Source organism: Erythrolamprus reginae, assembly GCF_031021105.1.
Source record: "Erythrolamprus reginae isolate rEryReg1 chromosome 13 unlocalized genomic scaffold, rEryReg1.hap1 SUPER_13_unloc_2, whole genome shotgun sequence".
In the NCBI taxonomy this organism is placed as follows: domain Eukaryota; kingdom Metazoa; phylum Chordata; class Lepidosauria; order Squamata; family Dipsadidae; genus Erythrolamprus; species Erythrolamprus reginae.
In genome coordinates this window covers 147,096-171,319 of record NW_027248446.1, presented here as the reverse complement: position 1 = coordinate 171,319, position 24,224 = coordinate 147,096, and the positions used below count along the sequence as shown (strand labels likewise).

At 45.2% G+C, this 24,224-nt stretch overlaps 1 protein-coding gene across 1 annotated transcript in view; it reads right to left on the bottom strand.

Annotated features, from left to right (window-relative positions):
* LOC139155156 (vomeronasal type-2 receptor 26-like) overlaps positions 1-24,224 on the bottom strand; it is a 52,089-nt gene that overhangs the window by 27,584 nt on the left and 281 nt on the right. The window contains exons 2-4 of the mRNA XM_070730239.1: positions 23,595-23,883; positions 19,192-19,986; positions 14,463-14,675 (exon numbers count right to left, since the gene is read on the bottom strand). Of these exons, the coding sequence (XP_070586340.1) occupies positions 14,463-14,675; positions 19,192-19,986; positions 23,595-23,883 (1,297 nt within the window). The remainder of the gene's footprint in view (positions 1-14,462; positions 14,676-19,191; positions 19,987-23,594; positions 23,884-24,224) is intronic.

Sequence of the window (24,224 nt, the reverse complement as noted above, 5' to 3'; positions counted from 1 at the left end):
CAGTTGGCAAGAAGGGCTGGGCTGGGAGTGGGTAACGAACCGCTGGATGGGATTGGCTGAAAGGCGGGTGGGCGGGGCAGAGGAAGGTGGGGTTAGGTTTGAAATAGCAAAGGGAGCTTCCGTTTTGCAGGGAGGGAGGGAAAGTTTGGGGCTGAAGGGTCGGTGGGGGTTTTTTGGCCTGAGTGCGGAGAAGAGAGAGACGCAGCCTGAAGACTTGCAAGTATATCCCCCCCCCCCCAGTTATTGATTGTTGGTGCTGTTTTTCAGCTAAAGCTTTGGTTAAAATAAAATTGATAAAGCAACATAACCTTGGATGGTTTTGTCAGTTTGAAAAGTCTGGAAGTAGGAAAAACGGACTAAGGATTTAGGTCAGCTGAAGGGCATTAAAATGTGCTTTTAACAGTTCATTATTGCTGCAAAATGTTGGCCCTAAAGACACTTTTTTTAACCTTATTTGATTGACTTCAAGCTTGGGTGGAGTGAAAAGAAAAATGTTTTTGGTTTATGTGTAGTAGTGTCTTTGTTGTGGGAACTAAGCTGTCTCCTTTTTTAAAAGAATATTTTTATTGATTTTTAAGAATAAAGCATACAACATATAACAGTGTGCCCAGTGTTCTTAGTGCCCGCCACCAAACAACATTCATACCCCTCCACCAAAATGGGAGCATATTTTGTATATACCATTTTAACTTGAGCAATATACCTATTTACATATTATAAAGTGATTCTAATTCATTCTTTATGGCTTGGTCTCGAAATCTACTGACCATATATCCTCTTATTTTGTCAGATTGTCCCATCAGTTCCCACAGATCAGTTTCATTGGCCGAATTCATCCTCTTATCCATAATCTCCAATTGAATATGATCCACCATATACTGATACCAGTTTTGTATGGTCCATTTTGTTGCATCCTTCCAGCCTAGGACTATTACCACCTGAGCACTTTCTATCACTGCTTCTTTTATTTCTCTAAATTCTCCCATCTTAATAATTTAATAATAATAATTTATTAGATTTGTATGCCGCCCCTCTCCAAAGACTCAGGGCGGTTCACAACAACAATAATAACAGTGTTACAATGTAAACAAATCTAATATTTTAAAAAAATCTTAAAAACCCATCATTTAAAAACCATGCACCACACACATACCATACATAGAAATATAAAAGCCTGTGGGAGATGTCTCAATTCCCCCATGCCTGGCGATACAGGTGGGTCTTAAGCAATTTATGAAAGATCTTGTTCCTTTTAACTAATAACCCCCTTTCCTTTGTAATTGTCCATCTTATGTTTAACATCCTATTAGTGTCCTCTTGCACTTTTCCCCAAAAGTTCTGCACTACCAGGCATTCCCAAAACATATGCATAAACACTCCCTTATCATAACTAAGCTGTCTCCTTAACACCAGAACCGAGTTTAATTTCTTGGGCCACAGCATGCTTCTTAACCCCAATGTGGGAATTATAGCTTGGTTAGATGGGATGGATGGGAGTCTTGTAGGGCAGATATGAACAGATGGCCTTGAGTTAGGAGAACTTGCAATCGATCCCACCTCCATTGTTTTTAATTGCCTTCTGCTCCAGATAAAGGTTTTGTGGGAAGCCCCCACCCCAGAAGAATAAACTATTTGGGGAAATATTTGAAAAGGGTAGATTATACTTCCATAAATATTTGAAATACAGTATTTGAAAAGGGTAGATTATACTTCCATAAAGAGAAATGCTTTTAGTGGCAGAAAGCAGCCCCAAGTCTAATAGCCCCACAGCAGATGCCAACACTTAAGGAAGATAAAGAGCTTGTTGAAAAAGGGGAGCCAACTGTCTAGATGGCTCCATTCATAAGCAAAGGACATATATAACAGGCAGAAGCCCATTCAAGATTTCAAAACTGCTTGCAACCAAATTTGACAGCTGGCCAAAGCAGAATGGTAGGATTAGCATTTTGCCTTTGTCCTTCCTAAGCTGTACCTGTTGAATCCAAGTGCATCTATTTATTTAATAAGACCTGTCTCACAAGGGAAAAGAGCACACACTTTCTTGCCACTTGTCTAATTTCAGTACAGCATCAGTTTCAGGCTTCTTAAAATAGGCCATTAAAAAAGAGGATTTCCTTCAAAATAACTCCTGATTATGTTTCAATAAACCAGAGTTACAACTGTACCAATTAAGACTGCAACTAGAAACCCCAAGGTTTGGGAAAGAGGATCACTCTAAAATCCATTAGCATTGCATTTCTCTGAATGCACCATTTATCCTTATTTTATACATTGTAAATTGATTTCTGATGCATTTAATTTACAGAATTGTCTTTTGTTCATCTTCATTTCTTACTTTATTTAAAATGAACAGATTTCAAATTCTATAGACCCCATTGAGGTTGTCTGTAGCCAAACACAACCCTGTCTCTCTCTCTCTCACACACACACACACACACCAGTCTGCTTTCAAAGGTAAATATATATAAAGGAAATGTTACAGGCAATACCTTAATGCTGATTAAATCTAAACGAGGCCAATTCAGGAGGACTGATCAGACAGGACAGGCCCACCTCAAGTTTCATTTAGATTTAATGTTGTCATTTGCATATTGTTTTCTTTACCTGTTCGGAAACCATTCCTCTATGCTACAAGCAAAGGACGGGAATTATAAAAGAATTTTTATGTTTGGAATTAAGCTAGTGTCCTCGGATTAATAGTTTTGCCAGCACTTCTTTTTTCTTCTCTTCCTTAAACTTAGCTTAACTTTTTAAAGGTAGAATTAATATCATGCCCCAATTTATAGTTAGAGACCAGTAGCTGGTGGCAGCCGCAATGCCCCAATATGGCATCCAGGGAGCGAAAATGGAGCTGCATGTGCGGTTCTAGCGGACCAATGCGCGTGCATTGTTTGCATGAGATTCAACTTTTGCACATGCGTCGGAAACCAAATCTCATGTGAAGATGCATGCAAAAGGAAGATTTCAGTGATTTTCACCGATTTTTTGCTTCTGTGCATGCCGAACAAAGGATGACCTTGAATCTCTGAAAAGAATGTGTTCTGGTGAGTGTCTTTCCCTCTCATGCAACCACCCCTCCCTCCCCACTCTTGACTCTGCAGCCTGAATAAAAGTCCTCTCCAAATTCATATCTATGTATTTATTCAGTTCCTCCAGTTCGTTCGGTGTCACGGAGTACATTTGGGGTTTGGGGAGAGTCACCCCTGGTTCAAATCCTATTGCACAGTCTGTTGGCCGGTGAGGGGGGAATGCATTGCAAACTTCCTCACTAAATACTCCTTCCAAGTCCCGGGACTCAAGTGGCACCTTCATGAGGTCTGGGGGCATGGCCTTCTTCGCTGCAGTAGCAAAAGCAGCCTCTGCTGTGTCTTGAGGGGCTGCTTCCTCCCACAGGTTTCTGGTGGAGGAATGGGGCCAATGGGCAGGGTCAGCTATCGGCATCCAGCCTCCCACCTTATGATGGGGGTCCATTTTTCCAACCAGGCCAGGCCCAATAGGATGGCTTCTGACATCTTAGGGGCGACTATAAACCAGATGAATTCATAGTGATGTCCCATCTTGTTGAGTGTTCAAACTCTGATACAGAAGTTAAAAGGTTTATTCAAAAGCAAACCCATAAAATACACATTACCTTTATGGGACAACAGCAAAGGAACTGTGCAAAGAAAGAGGGTTCCTTACCTAATAATAAAACTTTCTATACTAGTGGGCACCTAATGCGCCATCATGACTGTGAAGTTAGGAGGAGAAGAGAAAGGTGGAAAGAGCAACAAGGTAGAGACAGCAAACTGTACTTAAATGCAGTAAACGCAGGTGAGAGGGATTTAGCTAGAAAAGGCCAGCATTTAAACAGACACAGCACCTTTTCCCAAAGTCCATACAGGGGTGACTATTCCAATACATCTGCAGTTCAACTGACTTGATTAGGAGGGTGGCTGGAGCCAGAATGGGACTTTTTGCCCCCTTCGCTTCTCCAAGTCTGTTTCGTCCCCAGCCTTCCACCCACCCCCCCCAGCCATTTGGTGCTGCCTTTTCTCCCTGTCCCTTTCATGGAAAGGGATCAAAAGCACTCCCGCTCTGGCCTTTTGGATGCAGCGGACACTTTCCTGCCAGCCAATAGTAGGATTCGTTCCTTTTCACCCCCTTCCACTCTGTCTGCATGTGTGTTTTTAGGAGAAGGAGCAGCGGGAGTTTTATATTTTAATTTGATTAGAAGCAAGGCAGAACTCAAAATAACAAATGAGTGCAGTTTCTCTGTCTTTTTTGAAAAAAATATATCTACAGTACTGCTATTTTATTTCTCTGCTTGAAAAAAAAATTCAATGGAAATTTCATTACAAACTTTATTTTTTAAATTTACTTAGTTTTTTTTTATTTTGGTGCAAAGTACACAGAAACAAAGAAATAATAATCTCAAACTGAACACTTTCTGCAAAAGTTTTATCAGGAAATCAATAAAGAATTATATAAAAATAAAAATATTGAAGTTGAAACAATTTGTGTCCAGGATGTGAGGGGTCAGTAAATATTTTCCCCGCCCTCTTTTTGATTCGTGCAGTATACAGGTCTTCAATGGAAAGCAGGTTGGCAGCAATTGTTTTTTCTGCAGTTCTGATTATCCTCTGAAGTTTGTGTCGATCCCGTTGGGTTGCAGCACCAAACCAGACAGCTATAGAGGTGCAGATGACAGACTCAGTGATTCCTCTGTAGAACTGAATCAGCAGAACCGATCAAACCTGATATTTCACATCATTCCAGCATTCTCACAGAAAGGATCAAAAAGCCAGGCTGGTACTTGGACCCAACAGCTTCCTCCTGACCTTTTTTCCTACTCATCCTCTCTCACAAACACTTGTAGCTGCTGTCAATAGGAACAAGTGCCCATATTATTTTCTATAAGCTTTCACATTCAGTAGCTGTTGTTGGACAGTTGAATTCTTCTGAACTTTACAAAGATCTCTTTAGCAAGATTTATTGAAAGGGGACGGATCTGCAAGAATTCCATTCATTTAACAATTTCTCATTTTGAAACATATAGATATGGTTTTCTTTGACTCCTGCATACTATCTAAATGGAAATCAAATAAAAGTCATATCAACAATTTTCCTAATATCACAATGGTGTTTTATATCATGTTTTTACATTTGTTTTGGCTGTGAGATGATCCTTTGTGTTCAGGTCTGGCCTCAGAAGGATAATGTAGCACTTGGGATGAAGATGCAACCTAGCAGGCCAGCACTGGAGGCCAGGATGGAGAAGACCTGAACTGCCACCATGTATTTCCCTTTGGTGCTCAGGTAGGTGGGAACAAAAGTCACCCAGACACTGCAGAAGACCAGCATGCTGAAGGTGATCAGCTTGGCTTCGTTAAAGGCCCCAGGAAGATTCCTGGCCAGGAAAGCCACCGTGAAGCAGATGGCAGCCAGGAAACCCATGTAGCTGAGGGTGACGTAGAACATGACAACAGCCCCTTCGTTGCATTGCAGGATGATGTCTCCATGCTGGGAGTGGAGGTCAGAGTCAGGGAAGGGGGGAGAAACTCCCAGCCAGATGGAGCAGATGATAATTTGGACAGCAGAAGAAGAAAGGATGATGGAGTTGGCCAAGCTTTTCCCCAACCATCTCTTCACTCGGTTTCCTGGTTTTGTGGCCAGGAAAGCCAGCACCACCATGATGGTTTTGGCCAAGAGAGAAGAAACGGCAAGTGAGAAGATGATACTAAAAACAGTTTGTCGGAGAATGCAGGTGACTTTCCTTGGTTGACCAATGAAGACAGAAGGAGACAAGAAGCAAAGCAGGAGAGAGACCAGAAGGATGTAGGAGAGGTCCCGGTTGTTGGCTTTGACAATGGGAGTTTCTCGGAACTTAATGAAAATGATTAAAACAAGGTCTGTGATTAAGAACAACAGTAGGGCAAAAGAGACCAGGATGATGCCCAGAAATTCTTCATAAGAAAGGAAGGTTATAACTTTGGGGATACATTGGACTCTGTGCTCATTATAAAAAATAAAAAGCAATATTTCTTTAATATTTTGGTTTTTTCAACAACACCTAATTTAAGGGACATTTTCCAAGACATATTTCTAAACAATTCCATTAAAAAGAACTAAGAAGGATATTTTTAAAAAATCTAGCCACACATATGAAGTTGAGGGGAGTCATAGGATGTTAATTATTTTCTGTGCAATGTGTACAATCTTCATAGTAACCTTTTTTATTAGAAATTAATAAAGAATATCATCTTTTTAGCCAAACATCCTGAGTTCTGCCCCATGGCAGTTAATATATGGGACTTTGAGGATACCTAGAGTATCCTATAATATCTGGAAGCAATATGGAATTAAGGAGAAACTTCCTAACAGTGAGAACAATTAACCAGTGGAACAGCTGGCCTCCAGAGTTTTGTGTTCTTCAATGTTGGAGGTTTTAAAGAAAAGACTGGACAGTTACTTGTCTGAAATGGTATAGGTCCGTGATGGCAAACCATGGCACAGGCGCCAGAGGTGACAGGCAGAGCCCTCACTGTAGGCATGTGTGCCATTGCCAGCTGATCTTCTGGTTTCCAGTGCAACTCTGGCCCTGGACTCAGGTTGCTGCTGCTCAATGCCAGGTCGGTGGTAAATAAAGCTCTCCTCATCCGGGATCTGATCCTGGATGAGGAGGCCGACCTGGCTTGTATTACTGAAACCTGGCTGGGCCCGGAGGGAGGTGTCCCTCTCTCTGAAATTTGCCCAGCCGGGTTTCAGATATGGCATCAACCTCGACCCCAGGGAAGGGGGGGAGGAGTGGCTATTATAGCCAGGGAGAGCCTTTGCCTGCGTAGACTCATTGCTCCGGAAATTGCAGGTTGCGAGTCTCTCTTGCTGAAGTTGGACTTAGGGGTTCAGGTGGGCTTATTTCTCACGTACCTGCCTCCCAGCTGCGTGTCAAAAGCCCTGCCTGTGCTGCTCGAGGAGGTAGCCGGGTTGGCGGTGGAGTTCCCCGGACTCATTGTCCTGGGGGACTTCAACCTGCCGTCACTCGGCGAAACCTCTGGGCTGGCACAGGAGTTCATGGCCACCATGACAGCCATGGACCTGACTCAAGTACAGTGATCCCCTGCTCGTTGCGAGGGTTCCGTTCCAGGACCCCCGCAATGAGCGGGGTTTTGCGAAGTAGCGCTGCGGAAGTAAAAACACCATCTGCGCATGTGCAGATGGTGTTTTTAACTTCTGCAGCGCTAGCGAGGAGCCGAAGATTGGGGGGCGGCGCGGCCGCCGACATGGGGGGCTCGCTAGCACCCCCCGAACCCCCAACCCGGGTTTGGGGGGGGTGCTAGCAAGCCCCCCATGTCGGCGGGGATGCTTTAAAACACCCCCGCGGCTTTCCAATGAGTCCCGAAGACAAACGCGGAAGTTTGCCGTTTGTCTTCGGGACTCATTGGAAAGTTCCGATCGTTTTAAAACAGTTGCGCCGTTCTCCGCTGACTCCTGGCGAACTTCCCCGCTTTAGGAGTCAGCGGAGAACAGCGCGCCTGCTTGGCTTCCCTTGCCAGCGCAGCCAACGTGCGCTACGATCTTCCGGGCGAGCCAGGCTCAGTGACGGAAGGCAGCCGCTTGGCCCGGGATGCTGGGCCGAGAGGAGCCGGGCTTGATCCGCTGAGCCTGGCTGGGCCGGAAGATCGTAGCGCGCGTTGGCTGCAGCGGCGAGGGAAGCCAAGCCGGCAGCAATGTCGCCGTCGCTGCAGCCAACGCGCGCTACGATCTTCCGGGCCAGCCAGGCTCAGCGGATCAAGCCCGGCTCCTCTCGGCCCAGCATCCCGGGCCAAGCGGCTGCCTTCCGTCACTGAGCCTGGCTCGCCCGGAAGATCGTAGTGCGCGTTGGCTGCAGCGGCGGCAACATTGCTGCCGGCTTGGCTTCCCTCGCCGCTGCAGCCAACGCGCGCTACAATCTTCCGGGCGAGCCAGGCTCAGTCACGGAAGGCAGCTGCTTGGCCCGGGATGCTGGGCCGAGAGGAGCCGGGCTTGAAGATCGCAGCGCGCGTTGGCTGCGGTGGCGAGGGCTTGCGATGGAGGGTGGAGGAAGCGGCCATGGGAGGGCGAGCTGCCTCAGGGAGGAGGATCGGGCGGGACCAGGTGGGGGCTGGAATTTCTCCGCTGGGAAGAAGCGGCCAGGGCGAAGGGCGGGCGAGCGGGTGCTGGGGAGGGCTTCTCGCCCTCCCGCCAGCAAGAGGGGGAGCGAACGGCGTGGGCGGGCGAAGGGCGGGCGAGCGGCAGCGAGGAGTTTGCGTGGGCGGTGGGGAAACTCCTCGCTGATGCCAGCAAGAGGGGGAAGACCCAGGGAATCTGCCCAGCAGCTGATCTGCCGGGCACCATCTACGCATGCGTGCCCATAGAAAAAAAGGGCACGCATGCGTAGATGGTATTTTGACTTCCGGGTTCAAAATTCGCAAATTACCCTGTTCGCAATGGTTGGGGACGCAATAACCAGGGGATCACTGTAGTTCAGGGTCCGACTCACGAGGGAGGGCACGCACCTGACATGGTATTCCTTTCCGAGCAATTGAGCAATGGTCCGAGACTAAGGGGCTTAGAAGCCTTTGTCATGGTCAGACCATTTTCTGATACGGCTTGACTTCCTGGCTCCAATCCTTCCCCGCAGGGAGGCGGAACCAATGAAGATGTTCCGCCCCAGACGCCTGATGGACCCAGAGGGCTTTCAGACGGCGCTTGGGGTTATTCCAGAGGCACTCGTCCACAGTTCGGCGGAGTCCCTCGCTGAGGCCTGGAACAGGGCTGCGGCAGGGGCTCTTGACCGGATTGCGCCTTTGCGACCTCTCCGCGGCGCTAGACCCTGTAGAGCCCCATGGTTCAATGAGGAGCTCCGGGTGTTGAAATGCCAAAAGAGACGTCTGGAGAAGCGATGGAGGAAGAGTAGGTCCGAATCTGATCGAACACTTGTAAGAGCTTTTATTAAGACTTACAAAGTGGCGCCCAAGGCGGCAAGATGCGCGTACCATGCCGCCTTGATTGCATCAGCGGAATCCCGCCCGGCTGCTCTGTTTAGGGTGACCCGCTCCCTTCTTAATCAGGGGGGAATTGGGGAGCCCTTGCAGAGTAGTGCCGAGGAGTTTAACACGTTTTTCGCTGATAAAGTTGCTCAGATCCGGGCCGACCTCGACTCCAATTGTAAAACAGAGTCGACTGACAATGAGTCAGTCGAGGTGACTGGGGCACGTACTTGTCCACCTGTCTGGGAAGAGTTTGATCTGGTGACACCTGATGAAGTGGACAAGGCCATCGGAGCTGTGAGTTCTGCCACCTGCTTACTGGATCCGTGTCCCTCCTGGTTGGTCTCGGACGGCAGGGAGGTGACACGGAGCTGGGCCCAGGAGATTACCAATGCTTCCTTGGGGAGTGGAGTTTTTCCATCACTCAATAAAGAAGCGCTTGTGCGCCCCCTCCTCAAGAAGCCCTCCCTGGACCCAGCCGTACTTAACAACTATCGTCCAGTCTCCAACCTTCCCTTTACGGGGAAGGTTGTCAAGAAGGTGGTGGCACTCCAGCTCCAGCGGTCCTTGGAAGAAGCTGATTATCTAGGTCCCCAGCAGTCGGGTTTCAGGCCCGGTTACAGCACGGAAACCGCTTTGGTCGCGTTGATGGATGATCTCTGGTGGGCCCGGGACAGGGGTTTATCCTCTGTCCTGGTGCTCCTCGATCTCTCAGTGGCTTTCGATACCATCGACCATGGTATCCTTCTGCGCCGGTTGGAGGGGCTGGGGGTGGGAGGCACTGTTCTTCAGTGGTTCTCCTCCTACCTCTCTGGCCGGTCGCAGTCGGTGTTAGTGGGGGGTCAGAGGTTGGCTCCGAGGTCTCTCCCTTGTGGGGTGCCTCAGGGGTCGGTCCTCTCCCCCTTGCTATTTAACATCTACATGAAACCGCTGGGTGAGATCATCCAAGGACATGGGGTGAGGTATCATCAATATGCCGATGATACCCAGCTTTACATCTCCACCCCATGCCCAGTCAACGAAGCGGTGGAAGTGATGTGCCGGTGCCTGGAGGCTGTTGGGGCCTGGATGGGTGTCAACAGACTCAAACTCAACCCGGATAAGACGGAGTGGCTGTGGGTTTTGCCTCCCAAGGACAATTCCATCTGTCCGTCCATTATTCTTGGGGGGGAATCATTACCCCCCTCATAGAGGGTCCGCAACTTGGGCGTCCTCCTCGACCAACAGCTCACATTAGAAAACCATCTCTCAGCTGTGGTGAGGGGGGCGTTTGCCCAGGTTCGCCTGGTGCACCAGTTGCAGCCCTATCTGGACCGGGACTCATTGCTCACAGTCACTCATGCCCTCATCACCTCGAGGTTCGACTACTGTAATGCTCTCTACATGGGGCTACCTTTGAAAAGTGTTCGGAAACTTCAGATCGTGCAGAATGCAGCTGCGAGAGCAGTCATGGGCTTACCTAGGTACGCCCATGTTTCACCATCACTCCGCAGTCTGCATTGGCTGCCGATCAATTTCCGGTCACAATTCAAAGTGTTGGTTATGACCTTTAAAGCCCTTCATGGCACCGGACCAGAATATCTCCGAGACCGCCTCCTGCCGCACGAATCCCAGCGACCGATTAGGTCCCACAGAGTGGGCCTTCTCCGGGTCCCGTCAACTAAACAATGCCGGTTGGCGGGTCCCAGGGGAAGAGCCTTCTCTGTGGCGGCGCCGGCTCTCTGGAACTAACTCCCCCCGGAGATTAGAACTGCCCCTACTCTTCCTGCCTTCCGAAAACTCCTTAAGACTCACCTTTGCAGTCAGGCATGGGGAAACTAAACATCTCCCCTGGGCATGTTAATTTATACATGGTATGCTTGTGTGTGTGTTTGCTATTACATGGGGTTTTTCTTAAATCGTTAAATATTTTAATTAATTGGATTGTTGTGACTGTTTTTACTTGTTGTGAGCCGCCCCGAGTCTTCGGAGAGGGGCAGCATACAAGTCCAACTAATAAATAAATAAATAAATAAATAAATAAACATGCCAGTCTTTGCAGGCACTGGACCACTGGGAAACAGCCTGAAAATGGCCTGAGAAATGGTCCAGAAAACAGCCAAAAAAAAGAGAGTTTTCAGGTGATGGCGGTGGGCATAGATGTGACATTCAATTCAATTCAATTATGTATGCCACCCTACTCCGAAGATTCGGGGTGGCTCACAGAATAAATACAAAACAAGCATATAGAACAAATCTAATACAGTCATACCTCGTCTTACAAACCTAATTGATTTCAGGGGGAGGTTCGTAAGATGAAAGGTTCGTAAGACGAAACATTGTTTCCCACAGGAAACAATGTAAAGTCAATTAATCCGTGCAACCAAAAAAAAAACCCGCAAAAAAAACCGCTGCCGCCCGGCTGTCACCTTTTAAAACAGCCTGGGGGCTTCTCAGCGACCTCCCGAACGCCGAACGCCAAACCCGAACTTCCAGGTTCGGGGTTCGGGAGGCCGCCGAGAAACCCCCAGGCTGTTTTAAAAGGTGACAGCCAGGAGGCGGGGCTTCCCAGCAGCCTCCGAACGCCCAACGCAGAAGTTTGGGTTTGGCGTTCAGCTTCGGGAGACACCTGGAGAGCCGCACGGCTGTTTCAAAAGGTGACAGCCGGGCTGGAGGGCTTCCCAGCAGCCTCCGAACGGTTCAGAAAAAATTTGCCTCTTCTTATGAACTTTTTTCGTGTTACGAACACTAAACCCGAACTTCCGGGTTCGGCGTTCGGAGGCTGCTGGGAAGCCCCGCCGCCCGGCTGTCACCTTTTAAAACAGCCGGGGGGCTTCCCAGCAGCCTCCCGAACGCCAGTTCGTAACTCGAAAAAAGTTTGTAAGAAGAGGCAAAATTTTTCTGAACCCCGCGTTCGTATCTCGAGTTGTTCGTAAGACGAGGGGTTCGTATCTTGAGGTACCACTGTATATTAAAAAGTATGTCTAAAAACCCTATGTAATACACAATCATACAGTCCAATCACACCATGCATCACATTTACTGGTCAGAAGGGCAAGGTCTAATTTCCCCAAGTCTGGCAACATAGGTGAATCTTGAGGCCCTTGCAGAAGGCGAGGAGAGTGGAGGGCAGTACGAATCTCTGGGGGAGCTGATTCCAGAGGGCTGGCACCCCACAGAAAAGGCTCTTCCTCTAGGCTCCGCCAAACAACATTGTCTGGTTGGTGGTACCAGGAGAAGGCCAACTCTGTGGGACCAAACCGTCCGCAGGGATTTATGCGGGAGAAGGCAGTCCCGTAAGTAATCTGGTCCGATGCCATTTAGGGCTTTGTAGATCATCACCGATGCTTTGAATTGTGTCTGGAAACCAATCAGCAGCCAATGCACCGGCACATCACTCCCACTGCTTCACTGAGTGGACACGGGGTGGAGATGTACAGTTGAGTATCATCAGTGTACTGATGGTAACTCACCCTGTGCCCTCGGATGATCTCACCCAGCGGTTTCATGTATATATTAAACAGCAGAAGGGAGAGGACCGACCCCTGAGGAACCCCACAAGGGAGAGACCTAGAGGTCGACCTCTGACCCACCACTAACACCGACTGTGACCGACTGGAGAGGTAGGAGGAGAACCACTGTAAAATGGTGCCTCCCACTCCCAACCCCTCCAACCGGCACAGAAGGATACCATGGTTGATGGTATCAAAAGCCACTGGGAGGTCAAGGAGCACCAAGATAGAGGATAAACCCCTAACCCGGGCACACTAGAGATCATCCATCAGCGCAACCAAAGCAGTTTCCATGCTGTAGCTGGGCCTGAATCCTGACTGTTGAGGGCCTGGACATTCCCAGTGCTGCTGTTCCTCTGCGACCATCTAACTCAGGAGACGCACCTGCCTTGTCTCTGCCAGCCAGAGGCCCTGGGCAGCCACCTGGAATGAGCCGGGGTGGCGCAGCAGGTAGAGTGCTGTACTGCAGGCCACTGAAGCTGACTGTAGATCTAAAGGTCAGCGGTTCAAATCTCATCACCGACTCAAGGTTGACTCAGCCTTCCATCCTTCTGAGGTGGGTAAAATGAGGACCCAGATTGTGGGGGCAATAGGCTGGCTCTGCTTTTAAAAAGTGCTATTGCTAACATGTTGTAAGCCGCCCTGAATTTAAGGAGAAGAACGGCATAAAAATCAAATAAACACATAAACACATAAACACATAAACACATAAATACATAAATACATAAATAAATAAATGCTTTGCTGCTGGGTCTTAACCTGGTGTGGAGTGGAGTATCCGGGAGCCCCTCCCGAGGAGGATTCCTCACATGCAGCTGCTGAGAAGGGGGAAGAGCATCCCCTTGGCACATCCAGGTGGCAGAAGATCATCCAGTGGGAGGGGGCTCAGCTCCATCAGCCCCCACCCCAATCTCCTGCCTTTGGGGGCATCCCCAGAACCGAGCCACCAGCCTCCTGCCAAGCGTATAAGACACACCCAATTTTTGACACCTTTTTTGAGGTAAAAAGATGCATCCTATACACCAAAAAATATGGCATTTCCTGTGCTGTTAGTAAAGCTTGCCCAGTCTGCCACCCCCTCCTCCCATCTCTTCTCAGCCTCCTTCAAAGTCTTTTTGATTTACTGTGTTTTAGATAAGAAATGGTGCAGGTTAAAATTAAAAAAACCAGGTTTCCTTCAATCTTCTTGTACTTGTACTCTCATGAAAATGTTCTGGATGGATCCAGTTCCACAAATCTTCCCATTTTCCTCAGGGTCACCCACCTTCCTGAGTGGAGAAGGTCCCCTCCGGACAAGGAATGCAGTCATAGCAGCAACCTGGCTCTCCTTCTCGAGCCCTCTTGACAAATCTAGAATGACAACTTTCCACACATTGGGACTCAGGCAGGGACTAAGCAGAAAAAAGAGAATGTGTTAGGAAATATGTTAGGAGTCTCCATCCATGGAAAATGGAGGTAGAAATGGATGGAGACAATGAGCCTCTGGTCTTCACTGCAGTTAATGTAAAACCTCTGATTCCTTCTAAACAGATGCAGGAGGTATAACAACTGGCAGATTCTTTGTTTAATTCCTCCCTTTTGCTTTTGGAATTTAACATTACAATAAAATACTTTTCTATTCAATAAAGTCTAGAGGGATGGAATTGCAGGAAAAAAGATTTAGGTATGACAATATACTCATATTAAAATTGAAATTAAATTTACTGTTAAAGGTTTAGGAAACATTTATTTCAGTCAGTGTTTTTTTAATGTGGAATAAAACTATGATGAAGAAAGTAACCTGTGACCAGTAAGATCTTGAAAGATTTCCATAAAACAGGGCAAAGTTGCTCCACTTTTGATACTGTCTGTTGAACAACATCCATTAGATGACACCAACTAGCATGGAAGGCCAACCACCCTGGAAACGCTAGGCTTTGCCCACTTGATGTGGGACCTCAGGCTTTGGAAAACAGAGAAAAGACAGCAACATTTCTCCCACCTTATTAAGCAACTTTAGCTGTGAAAGAGCATCTTGGTCGATAGAAAGTCTCTGTCTTACAAAATCCGCCAGATCCTCTCTCTTGACATCCCCCTTGGGGAGAACCAAGTAGCTGAGAATGAACAGATCTGCTTTTATCGCTCCATTTTGGTCCAAGTACAGTTTTTTCTGAGAAATGTTCCAAAATTCATTCTTCTCCAGAAAGGGATGAAACTAGAATGGAAACATCCAGGAATTTGAAATAGAGAAATAATTGTTTCTTATCCCATATTGAATCTTTCTTCTACAATTGTCTAATCTCCAAATATGGTTAAATAATACGGCCATTATCTTCAAAGGTGAATGAAAAGGTTTTAGAAAAAAAATGTCAATCATATAATGACAAAATATAGAGAAAATATAATTGACACAATTGATCAATTATAGGGAACATTCTAGAGCAGATGAGAAATAAAATGAATAGAGAGGGGGAAAAGATGATTCATAAACTCTTTAGAAACCACAGGTAGATTCCCAGAAATCATGGGGGTTTATCAAGAAGAAAAGTGTCAGGCCAATCTTCTCCCTGGTCATCCTGATGGAAAACACCTCCAGATGTGCTAATTCTACTTGATTGTAATGCAACATTAACCAAATGTTGCAAATCTGAAAGATCAAATCTCCCACCAACTCTTATTTCAGCCTGAAAAGTTAGCCAGGATCCTTTCTGAGTTTCCTTCTCTCCCATTATGCAGCTGCAGGATTCTCCCCTCTGATCCGATCCTTCCCTAGGCAGCCTCTATTCTCCTCATCCCTAAAGTCATTCCCAGACATCATTACACTTCCTAAATTCCATATTTTTGGAGTATAAGACGCATTTCCTCTCTCCCCCCAAAAGTGGGTGGAAATGTTGGTGCATCTTATACACTGAATACAGCCATTTTTGGCCTCCCTAATGCCAGCTCCATCTGAAAACTGGTGAGTAGACGGTTTGGGAGGTCTGCAAAATGGTCCTGGGGGTTGAGGGAAGGCAAAACCTTTTTTTCTTATTTACCTCTTTGCAATCTTGGTGTGTCTTAAGCACAGGTCATCACTAGAAGTTCTAAAGATGTTGGATAACCATTTATCTGAAGTGGTGTAAGGTTTCTTGCCTAGGTAGGGGGTTGGACTAGAAGACCTCCAACGTCCTTTCCAACTCTGTTATTCGATGTTCTAACACAGGGATTCTCAAACTAAGGTTCGTGGACTGGATATACCCCACCAATGCAAAGTATCCCATGCACGGAGTGGTGGAATTAAGCCCCGCCCCTTGCCCCGCCCCTCACCATTGGCCTTATCTTCCCGCCAGCATCAACTCCAGTGGTGCTTCTGTCACTGGTTGAGCTGCCCTTCTGATGACACAGCTGCTGCCGGTGGGTGAGTAGGGGAGGGGCTGCTTTGAAAAGTAGCCCTTTAAAAGTGGGTGGGTGGGTGGAGGTCATGTCTCCATGTCTCCTAGCTTTTTCAAAATCAGCTGAAGTTGGCTAACACTCATTCAAGTGCAACCACAGTATAATCCCTGGAGGAGAATTCACCCACTGCTTTGGTTCTTGCCATATATAAAGTACATCCACCCAGTTGGTTGCTGAACAATTTTGATAGCTTTCATGTGTGTGGATACATATGCACAAGTGTGGCAAGAAGCAAATCAGTTTGAATTCTCCTTCCGGCTTAATGGGAGGCTAAAAAGAAGGAGGCTGGTGTCCCCTCCCTCCCCTGGCCGCTCACGCCCCCTGCTGGCAGGCACTCAGAGCTCTGCAAAGCCAGAAGCCTTTAGCTGGAAAGGAAGGGGAAGGACCCACGTGGGCCCCTAGAGAGGAGAAGGGAGGGGCCTTGATTGACAGCTTCTCTCAGCCTCTCCTGACTTCTGTGCTCTCTGATCAGGAGCTATTTTGAAGGAAATCCTCTTTCTTTCCTTCTTTATTTAATGGCCTGTTTTGAGGAGCCTGAAGCTGCTGTTGTAATGAAGTTAGGCAAGTGGCAAGGAAGTTTGTGCTCTTTTTCCCTTTGGGGGGGGGTCTTATAATAAATAGATTCCTTGGAGTGAGCATGTACAGTTTAGGTAGGAGAAAGGCAAAAAAAATTGGATTTTTAAATTGGCCACGCCCACGCAGTCACATGACTACCCAGCTGGTCCAGCCCCCCAACCAGCCCCTCTCTACATGGGGCTACCTTTGAAAAGTGTTCGGAAACTTCAGATCGTGCAGAATGCAGCTGCGAGAGCAATCATGGGCTTCCCAAGGTATGCTCATGTTACACCAACACTCCGCAGTCTGCATTGGTTGCCGATCAATTTCCGGTCACAATTCAAAGTGTTGGTTATGATCTATAAAGCCCTTCATGGCATCGGACCAGAATATCTACGAGACCACCTTCTGCCACACGAATCCCAGCGACCAGTTAGGTCCCACAGAGTTGGCCTTCTCTGTGTCCCGTCGACTAAACAATCTCATTTGGCGGGACCCAGGAGAAGAGTCTTCTCTGTGGCGGCCCCGACCCTCTGGAACCAGCTCCCCCCGGAGACTAGAATTGCCCCCACCCTCCTTGCCTTTCGTAAAGTTCTTAAGACCCACCTCTGCCGTCAGGCATGGGGGAATTAAGACATCTCCGCCGGGCCTATACAGTTTATACATGGTATGTTTGTGTGTATGTTTGCTTTTAATAACGGTTTTTTTAGTGTGTTTTTTTAATTATTAGATTTGTTCCTACATTGTTCTTGTTATTGTTGTGAGTCTACGGAGAGGGGCGGCATAAAAATCTAATAAATAATAATAATAATAATAATAATAATAATAATAATAATAATAATAACTGTCGGAGGGACTGTCAATCGGCCCCTTGCTTAAAACATTTGAGGACCCCCATTCTAGTATTCAACTTGGGGGGCAATATATGTGTATGTGATTTTGTCTTGTTTTTAATGCACAATTTTAAAAATGTTTCATCTAATTTTGTTTTGTTTTTGTAATGGTTCCATTTTTTGAAGCTTTTTTAAAACCCTTTTTGAATAAGATAAAATTTAATGAGTGGAATATTTGCAGAAAAAATATTTATGATTTCCACAGAGAGAAGGGTGGAGGAGTAAAAACCAGTAGAAAAACATTTGGTTTTCTTTTAGCAACTTGGACTTGAGTAACGAGAATCTCATATAAGAACATTAAAGATGGATTGCAAGAAAGACGAGGGATACCAAACTTGATATACATTTTGTGAAAATGACCTCAAAATCGCAGTTAATTGGAAACAGAATTTGAGTCAGCAGGGAGACGTTCTTGGAAAGAAGGCAAATGCAGCCATAAGAATCTCAGGAAGTGGACGTTGTGGCTTGGCGTGACCACAACTCAAGGAAAAGGTCCCCTTGCAGGCATCAAGCTTTAACTGGGATTCCTGCAGAGAGGAGGGGTTGGGCTAGATGGTCTCAGGGTCCCTTTCAAAATTATAAAGGTAAATTTCCACAACCCTAATCACAAACCTATACGCAGAGCATTTGATTTTGAAAAAGAATACAGTATTTTCAATTAACAGTGTTTAATATTGAAATGCCATGGGATCTAGTCTTTGACAGGTGTGGGTACTACTGGTCTGGTCCGGGCGCATCGGTAGCAGCCTGCTGGTGAGGTCACCACACCTGGAACCAGTCCTTAAAGGCCGCCAATGTTTTCCCAATTTTTTTTGAAGATTTTTCAATTTGGGGGGATTTCTTTCTTTTTTTCTTCTCCTGAGCATGTGTAGAATCCAGGTTTTCAGCAGTGTGCAAACATCACCCTTTTGTTTTGGGCGGGCTTTTAATTTCTTTTAATTTTTTTCCTTCTGAGCATGTGCAGAAGTTGAGTTCTGGAACTGTACCTGTGGCTGCCATCTGTTTTTCGGCTTTTCTTTTTTTGCCACGCTGTGCAGGAGGAAGCAAACTGGTAGCAAGCTAAGTCACAACCCACCCCTCCTTCCAGAGTCCCCCCTGCCCCTTTTGGCTCCCAGGGGGATGTAGGAAGGCTTCATAGGCCCAAAACAGGGCAGGGAGGGGGAGGGCTAAGGCTAGTTATATGTGAAATTATGACCGAAATATTTCTGCACCTCTATTGCTTCTCACTGTCAGGAAACGTTTCCTTAGTTTTAGGTGGCTTCTCTCTTTCTTCGGTTTCCATCCATTGCTTGTTTTACCTTCTGGTGCTTTGAAAAATACATTGTCCCCCCCCCCACTTCTTTCTGGCAGCCCCATTTCAGGGGTCCATGAAAGGACATCTAGAGTATGTAAAGTTGGAAAAAAGGCGAACAACATTGTTGCAGAACTGCAGATCCATTGAGGCTGAGTGTGAGAAGGAATGGCTGGGAGGGGAAGGGCCAGGCGAGGCACCCCTTGACATCAGTGACATTGACTTGGCCACGCCCACACAGTCACATGACCACAAAGCCTCGCCTGCTGAAACACATGACCATAAAGCCACTCCCACCCAGTCACAACTGCCAAGCCATGCCCACTTGGTTACATGGCTGGTAATCCACTCCCACCCGGTCACATGACGATCAAGCCACATCCACAAAATAAGCCACGCCCACAGAGTTGTAATAAAATTTTTAAAGAAACCCCTCCCACTTTGGAAATATTCCCTGAGTAATTATATTGGGCAGATCTGTTGAGGCGGTTCCCCTCCTTCTCCTCTGGATTCCTCCTCCAAAGGATCTAAGATTCATGGATCCATATCAGGACCCCTACCTGCCACGGCTGCAGCCTTGGAGACCCCAACCTCTTTTCTCCCTCCTTCCTTCTCCTCCTCAATCTGAAGGAATAGGCAGCATTCAAGGCCTGGGCCAGAGTCTTCATAGGGCTGTAATAATCATAGTAATTTCTGATCCCTATTCTGTTCCATTTCCTCTGGGTCTCCAGTGGGGCTTTCTGGGTGCATCTTCTGCAGCCTTTGGCAGAAAAGACGTTCTTTGAAAGAGAACAGAGAAAATAAAGATCTTGAAACTTTTCTTCCACAAAGAACTCGGGTTCAAAGGCTTCATCGTCTGGCCTTTCTTTGGTCAGATAACCAAACTGCAAAATACTGTGGACGTATTTGAGAAGTCTGCGCTTGTCTATTGTATACAATGCAAAAGTTGTGAGGATCCAGACTTTCCCTTCAATGAGTCCCGGCAAGTGCAGAAATGTTTCATGGAAAGGAAGAATTCTGTCCCAAAGGGAATCATATTCTATGAAGTGAACAAAGACATTGACTTGTCTCCACTTAGAGAGGGCATCCCTGAGGGAGGCTGTATGTTCAGTTGTTGAGAATTGTTGTGATATAACCACGCAAATTCCATTCCTGACAAGCACAGGAGAGAAAGTCCTCATGAAATTCTCTCCCTTCTCTGTGTCTGAAGCAAAGAGGCCAATCAAGGTCCATCTGAAATGGAGGAGCAGTTGGACAATGGCTGGGTAGTGGAACCCTTCTTTCTGTTGCATCTGGTGGAAAAAGGGGAATTTGCCTTTATCACTCAGAGCCTCTGAAGCTTTATGATAAGAGATCTAAAAAAGCAATGAAGAATGCTGTGTTATATTTGGGGTGAGATTAAATCCAAAATACTGTATTAGATTTTAATGAATCCAGCCTGCTTCTCTTGCCTGTATTGGAACAATTTGTAATTAGACATTGTTTGAAATATTAAAGACAGAATATTAGCAAGATTGTATTATAAAAATGAAAAATAATTAATTTTAAAAACTATAAACAATGTGGATAATATTACTGTATCACCTCTACAATTTACCACAATTAGATTAACACATTGAAATGCTGACTGAAGTATTATATTCCAATAAAGGGCCTATTATAATTTTTGAGGATTGGTGCATCTTTTTCTGTTTCTGTATCCCAGACTTATTATTATTATTGTTATTATTATTATTATTATTATTATTGAACTTGATTGATTAATTATCAGCTAATTATTATGACAAAAGAATCCAAGTCCTGTTCACAGGTTATACAATCCATTGTGTAAGTATGATAATATCAATTTGTTAGTGAAAACTAGTGCGTTCCAACTAGTGTGTTCCAAAACTAGTGCGTTATTTAGCATGCTAAACATGTGTATCTTAAAACAGAGTAAAAGAATTGGAAGGGACTTTGGAGGTCTTCTAGTCTAACCCCCTCCTCAATCAGGAGACCGTATACTATTCTAGACAAGTATCTGTCTAGTGTTGGAGCACCCACAACTTCTGAAGACAGGTTATTCCACTGATTAATTGTTCTAAGTGTCGGGAAAGTTCTCCTTAGTTCTAGGTTGTTTCTCTCCTTGATTAGTTTCAAACCATTGTTTCTTGTCTTGTTTTCTGGTTTTGGGGAAACAGGTTGACCCATCCCCCCTATTCTTTGTGGCAGCCCCTGAAATATTGCACACTGTTATTGTATCACTGTGAGAAAGGGAAAAATAATGACACAGGAGCCAGGTGAACAGGAACAGACGTTCACTATCTTGTTAATCAAGGAGAGGCCATCTCAAGTAGAGAATCACACCTGAAGAAGGCAATTGACATCTCCACACCTCCATTTTTGTACCAAATCAACAATATATACGTGACTCCCAGTATACTGAACACTCCCATAAGTCATGACATGAGCAATGATATATGTTCTTAACATGGTTTTTCCTCTTATTTAGAAACTAGCCCCAGTTTTATCTCCTGTTTTTCACACAATGAGCTAAAAATACAACATTTGGTCATAATACTGCTTCACATGCATGGTTATATAATGGCACAGAGGAAAGGTCATTTGAGTATAAAATAACTTGATATCACAATATGGCTGAACTTTGGTTCCCATCTTTACACAAAATAAACCCTCTTTGCATTTTCCTCTCAGTCGCCCCCAGTCCTTTTCATTCAACCAGACATACCCAATTCCTGCAACTGTTCTTCATATGTTTTACTCTCCAGACCCCTAATCATCTTAGTCTCTACATATTTTTTTATAATATGGTGATAAAAATTGGATGCAGTATTCCAAGTGTGGCCTTGCCAAGGCATTATAAAGCGTTACGAATACTTCACATGATCTTGATTTTATCTCTTAATTCAATCATTTTTGGCTTTTTTTGGCTGCTGCCACACATTGCTGGTCAGTTTTTAAGTGATTGCCCACTAAAACTCCAAGCTCCCTATCCCAGTTACTACAATTGAGGCAGGTTTCACCTAATCTGTATGTGTACATTTGGTTTTTTTAGCCTAAGTATAAAATCTTACACTTTGCTCAGCACTGAATATTATTTTGTTATATAGGCCAAGGGTTCAAGTCTATCTAGATCCATCTAGATCTTCACCCTATCTTCTGGGGTATTGGCTATTCCTGCTACAGTGTTGTCTTCAAATTTGATTATTTCCCCATTTCTCCCCTCATCCAAATCATTCATGAAGATGTTGAAGAGTCCTGGGCCTAAAATGGAACTTTGGGGTCCCTCACTGCTGGTTTCCCTCCATGCAGACGTAGTTCCATTGAGGACCACAGGCTGACTCCATCTGGGCACCATGCTCTTGATCCCACATATTTTTAGTTTACCAAGAAATAAGTTGTGGTTTACTTTGTCAAAGCCTTTCTGAAATCCAAGTGTTGTATACTACATGCACTTAATTTCACTGGTACACTAATTTAGTAATTTTGTTGAAAAATGAAGTATCATTTATTTATTCATGATCTGTTTTTTAGTCCTGCATTAGTCCTAGTAAGTCATTCATATCTATACTAAATAACAAGAGTTCAAATATGTATCTTTCTTTTCCCCCTTGGTAAGCAATTGAGCCGGGATTGCGCAACAGGTAGAGTGCTGTACTGCAGGCCACTGAAGCTGACTGTAGATCTGAAGGTCAGCGGTCCAAATCTCATCACTGGCTCAAGGTTGACTCAGCCTTCCATCCTTCCGAGGTGGGTAAAATGAGGACCCGGATTGTGGGGGCAATACGCTGGCTCTGTTGGAAAGTGCTATTGCTGACATGTTGTAAGCCGCCCTGAGTCTAAGGAGAAGGGTGGCTTAAAAATTGAATAAATAAATAAATAAACGTAGATCCTTCTTCTTGTGGCACCATTGAGCCCAAACCTCCCTCTCAAACAAGGGCTTGGATCAGGACCAACAAGCTGAGCTCCATTTTGAGGGCAATCCATTTTCTCCATCATATTTCTCTGTTCATTGAGTTAAGTGCTGAACTAACATCTAGAAAGGCAGCAAACCTTATTTTACCTCATTGATATAGATTAGATATTTCAAGACCAATCTGAGCCAATATATGATTATTTCTTATAAAATCCATATAGCTTTTAACTCTGTCTAAAACCTTCTGGTTCTTCTTAAAGGAATGCATTTTTCTCAAGTTCAACTAAGAGGATCATGGCATAAATTTTAGCCACAATTTGCTGTGAGCTGCCTTGAGTCCAAGGAGAAGGGCAGCATAAAAATCTTAAAAATAAATGAAAAATATCTCATAATCCATTTGGTATATAATTGCTAGAGTCTTTTTTATTCAACATTTTAAATAGATAAAATGCTACTATTGCCAACTTCAATCTGAGTGGATACGGGAGATGTTGTCTTCTAAAATGAAGATGCCAGTAGAGGCCCCAACAACTAGGGATAGTTTTTATCAGTTAAATAGTTGGTAGAATGTCTTTTCCATGGAATGTATTGCTTGCATTTCAGGCCTTTTATGATTAATCTCAACATTTATTTATTTATTTATTCGATTTTTATGCGGCCCTTCTCCTTAGACTCAGGGCGTCTTACAACATGTTAGCAATAGCACTTTTTAACAGAGCCAGCATATTTCCCCCACAATCCGGGTCCTCATTTTACCCACCTCGGAAGGATGGAAGGCTGAGTCAACCTTGAGCCAGTGATGAGATTTGGACCGCTGACCTTCAGATCTACAGTCAGCTTCAGTGGCCTGCAGTACAGCACTCTATCTGCTGTGCCACCCCGGCTCATTGAACACATGAACAACATGAACACAATGGGAGAAAACATTGACATTTTTGCTAATATGGAGAAAAGCAGCTCTTGAATTCCATGGAGAAGACATGGTTTAATCTGTTGCTCACCCACCATCACCCACCATTTACCAGATGGAAAAAAACACACACACACCTGTGGGACTTTGTAGGTGCCTCCTATTGTTGACATCTGGATGGAGATTTCCCTTGAAGCTCTATCAAGAAGAGCCAGAAGGTTGTCCTTCCTTCCACAGCCGTAGTTGGGGACATTGGCTTCTCCAGTGGAGAGAATGTCCAGCAAGGCATCTGAAGTATGGAAAGTGCTCAGATAGTTGTCATGGATATTGTAGCCAAGTGTGAGGTTGTGCAGGACCTGGGAATTCTTGTTGATCAATTGAATGTTGAAAATTAATGCTAAGCCATATTGAAAACCATAAATATCCCTATTGTAAAAAAATATTATTATAATCAATAGCAAAAACAAATTCTTCTTTTACTATATAATCTTCCACATGCCTACTGAGCCTTAAACCAAAAGGAATGATCAGTTACACAAACATGGAAATCGGCTAAGGTACAGCAACTATAACTGATTCCATCACTACTTTAAATAAAATTCATTATTCATATGATAAATTAAAGTTTGAACAGAGAAAGAATTTTTCTCAGACTCCTTTTTGAATTTGAGTCTCTTTCACAAAATCAGACAAAAGAGAGAAGAAATCATTCAGGAAATTAGACATATTCCCCAATTTTGGAATAAATGGGGGGGGGAAACAGAAAA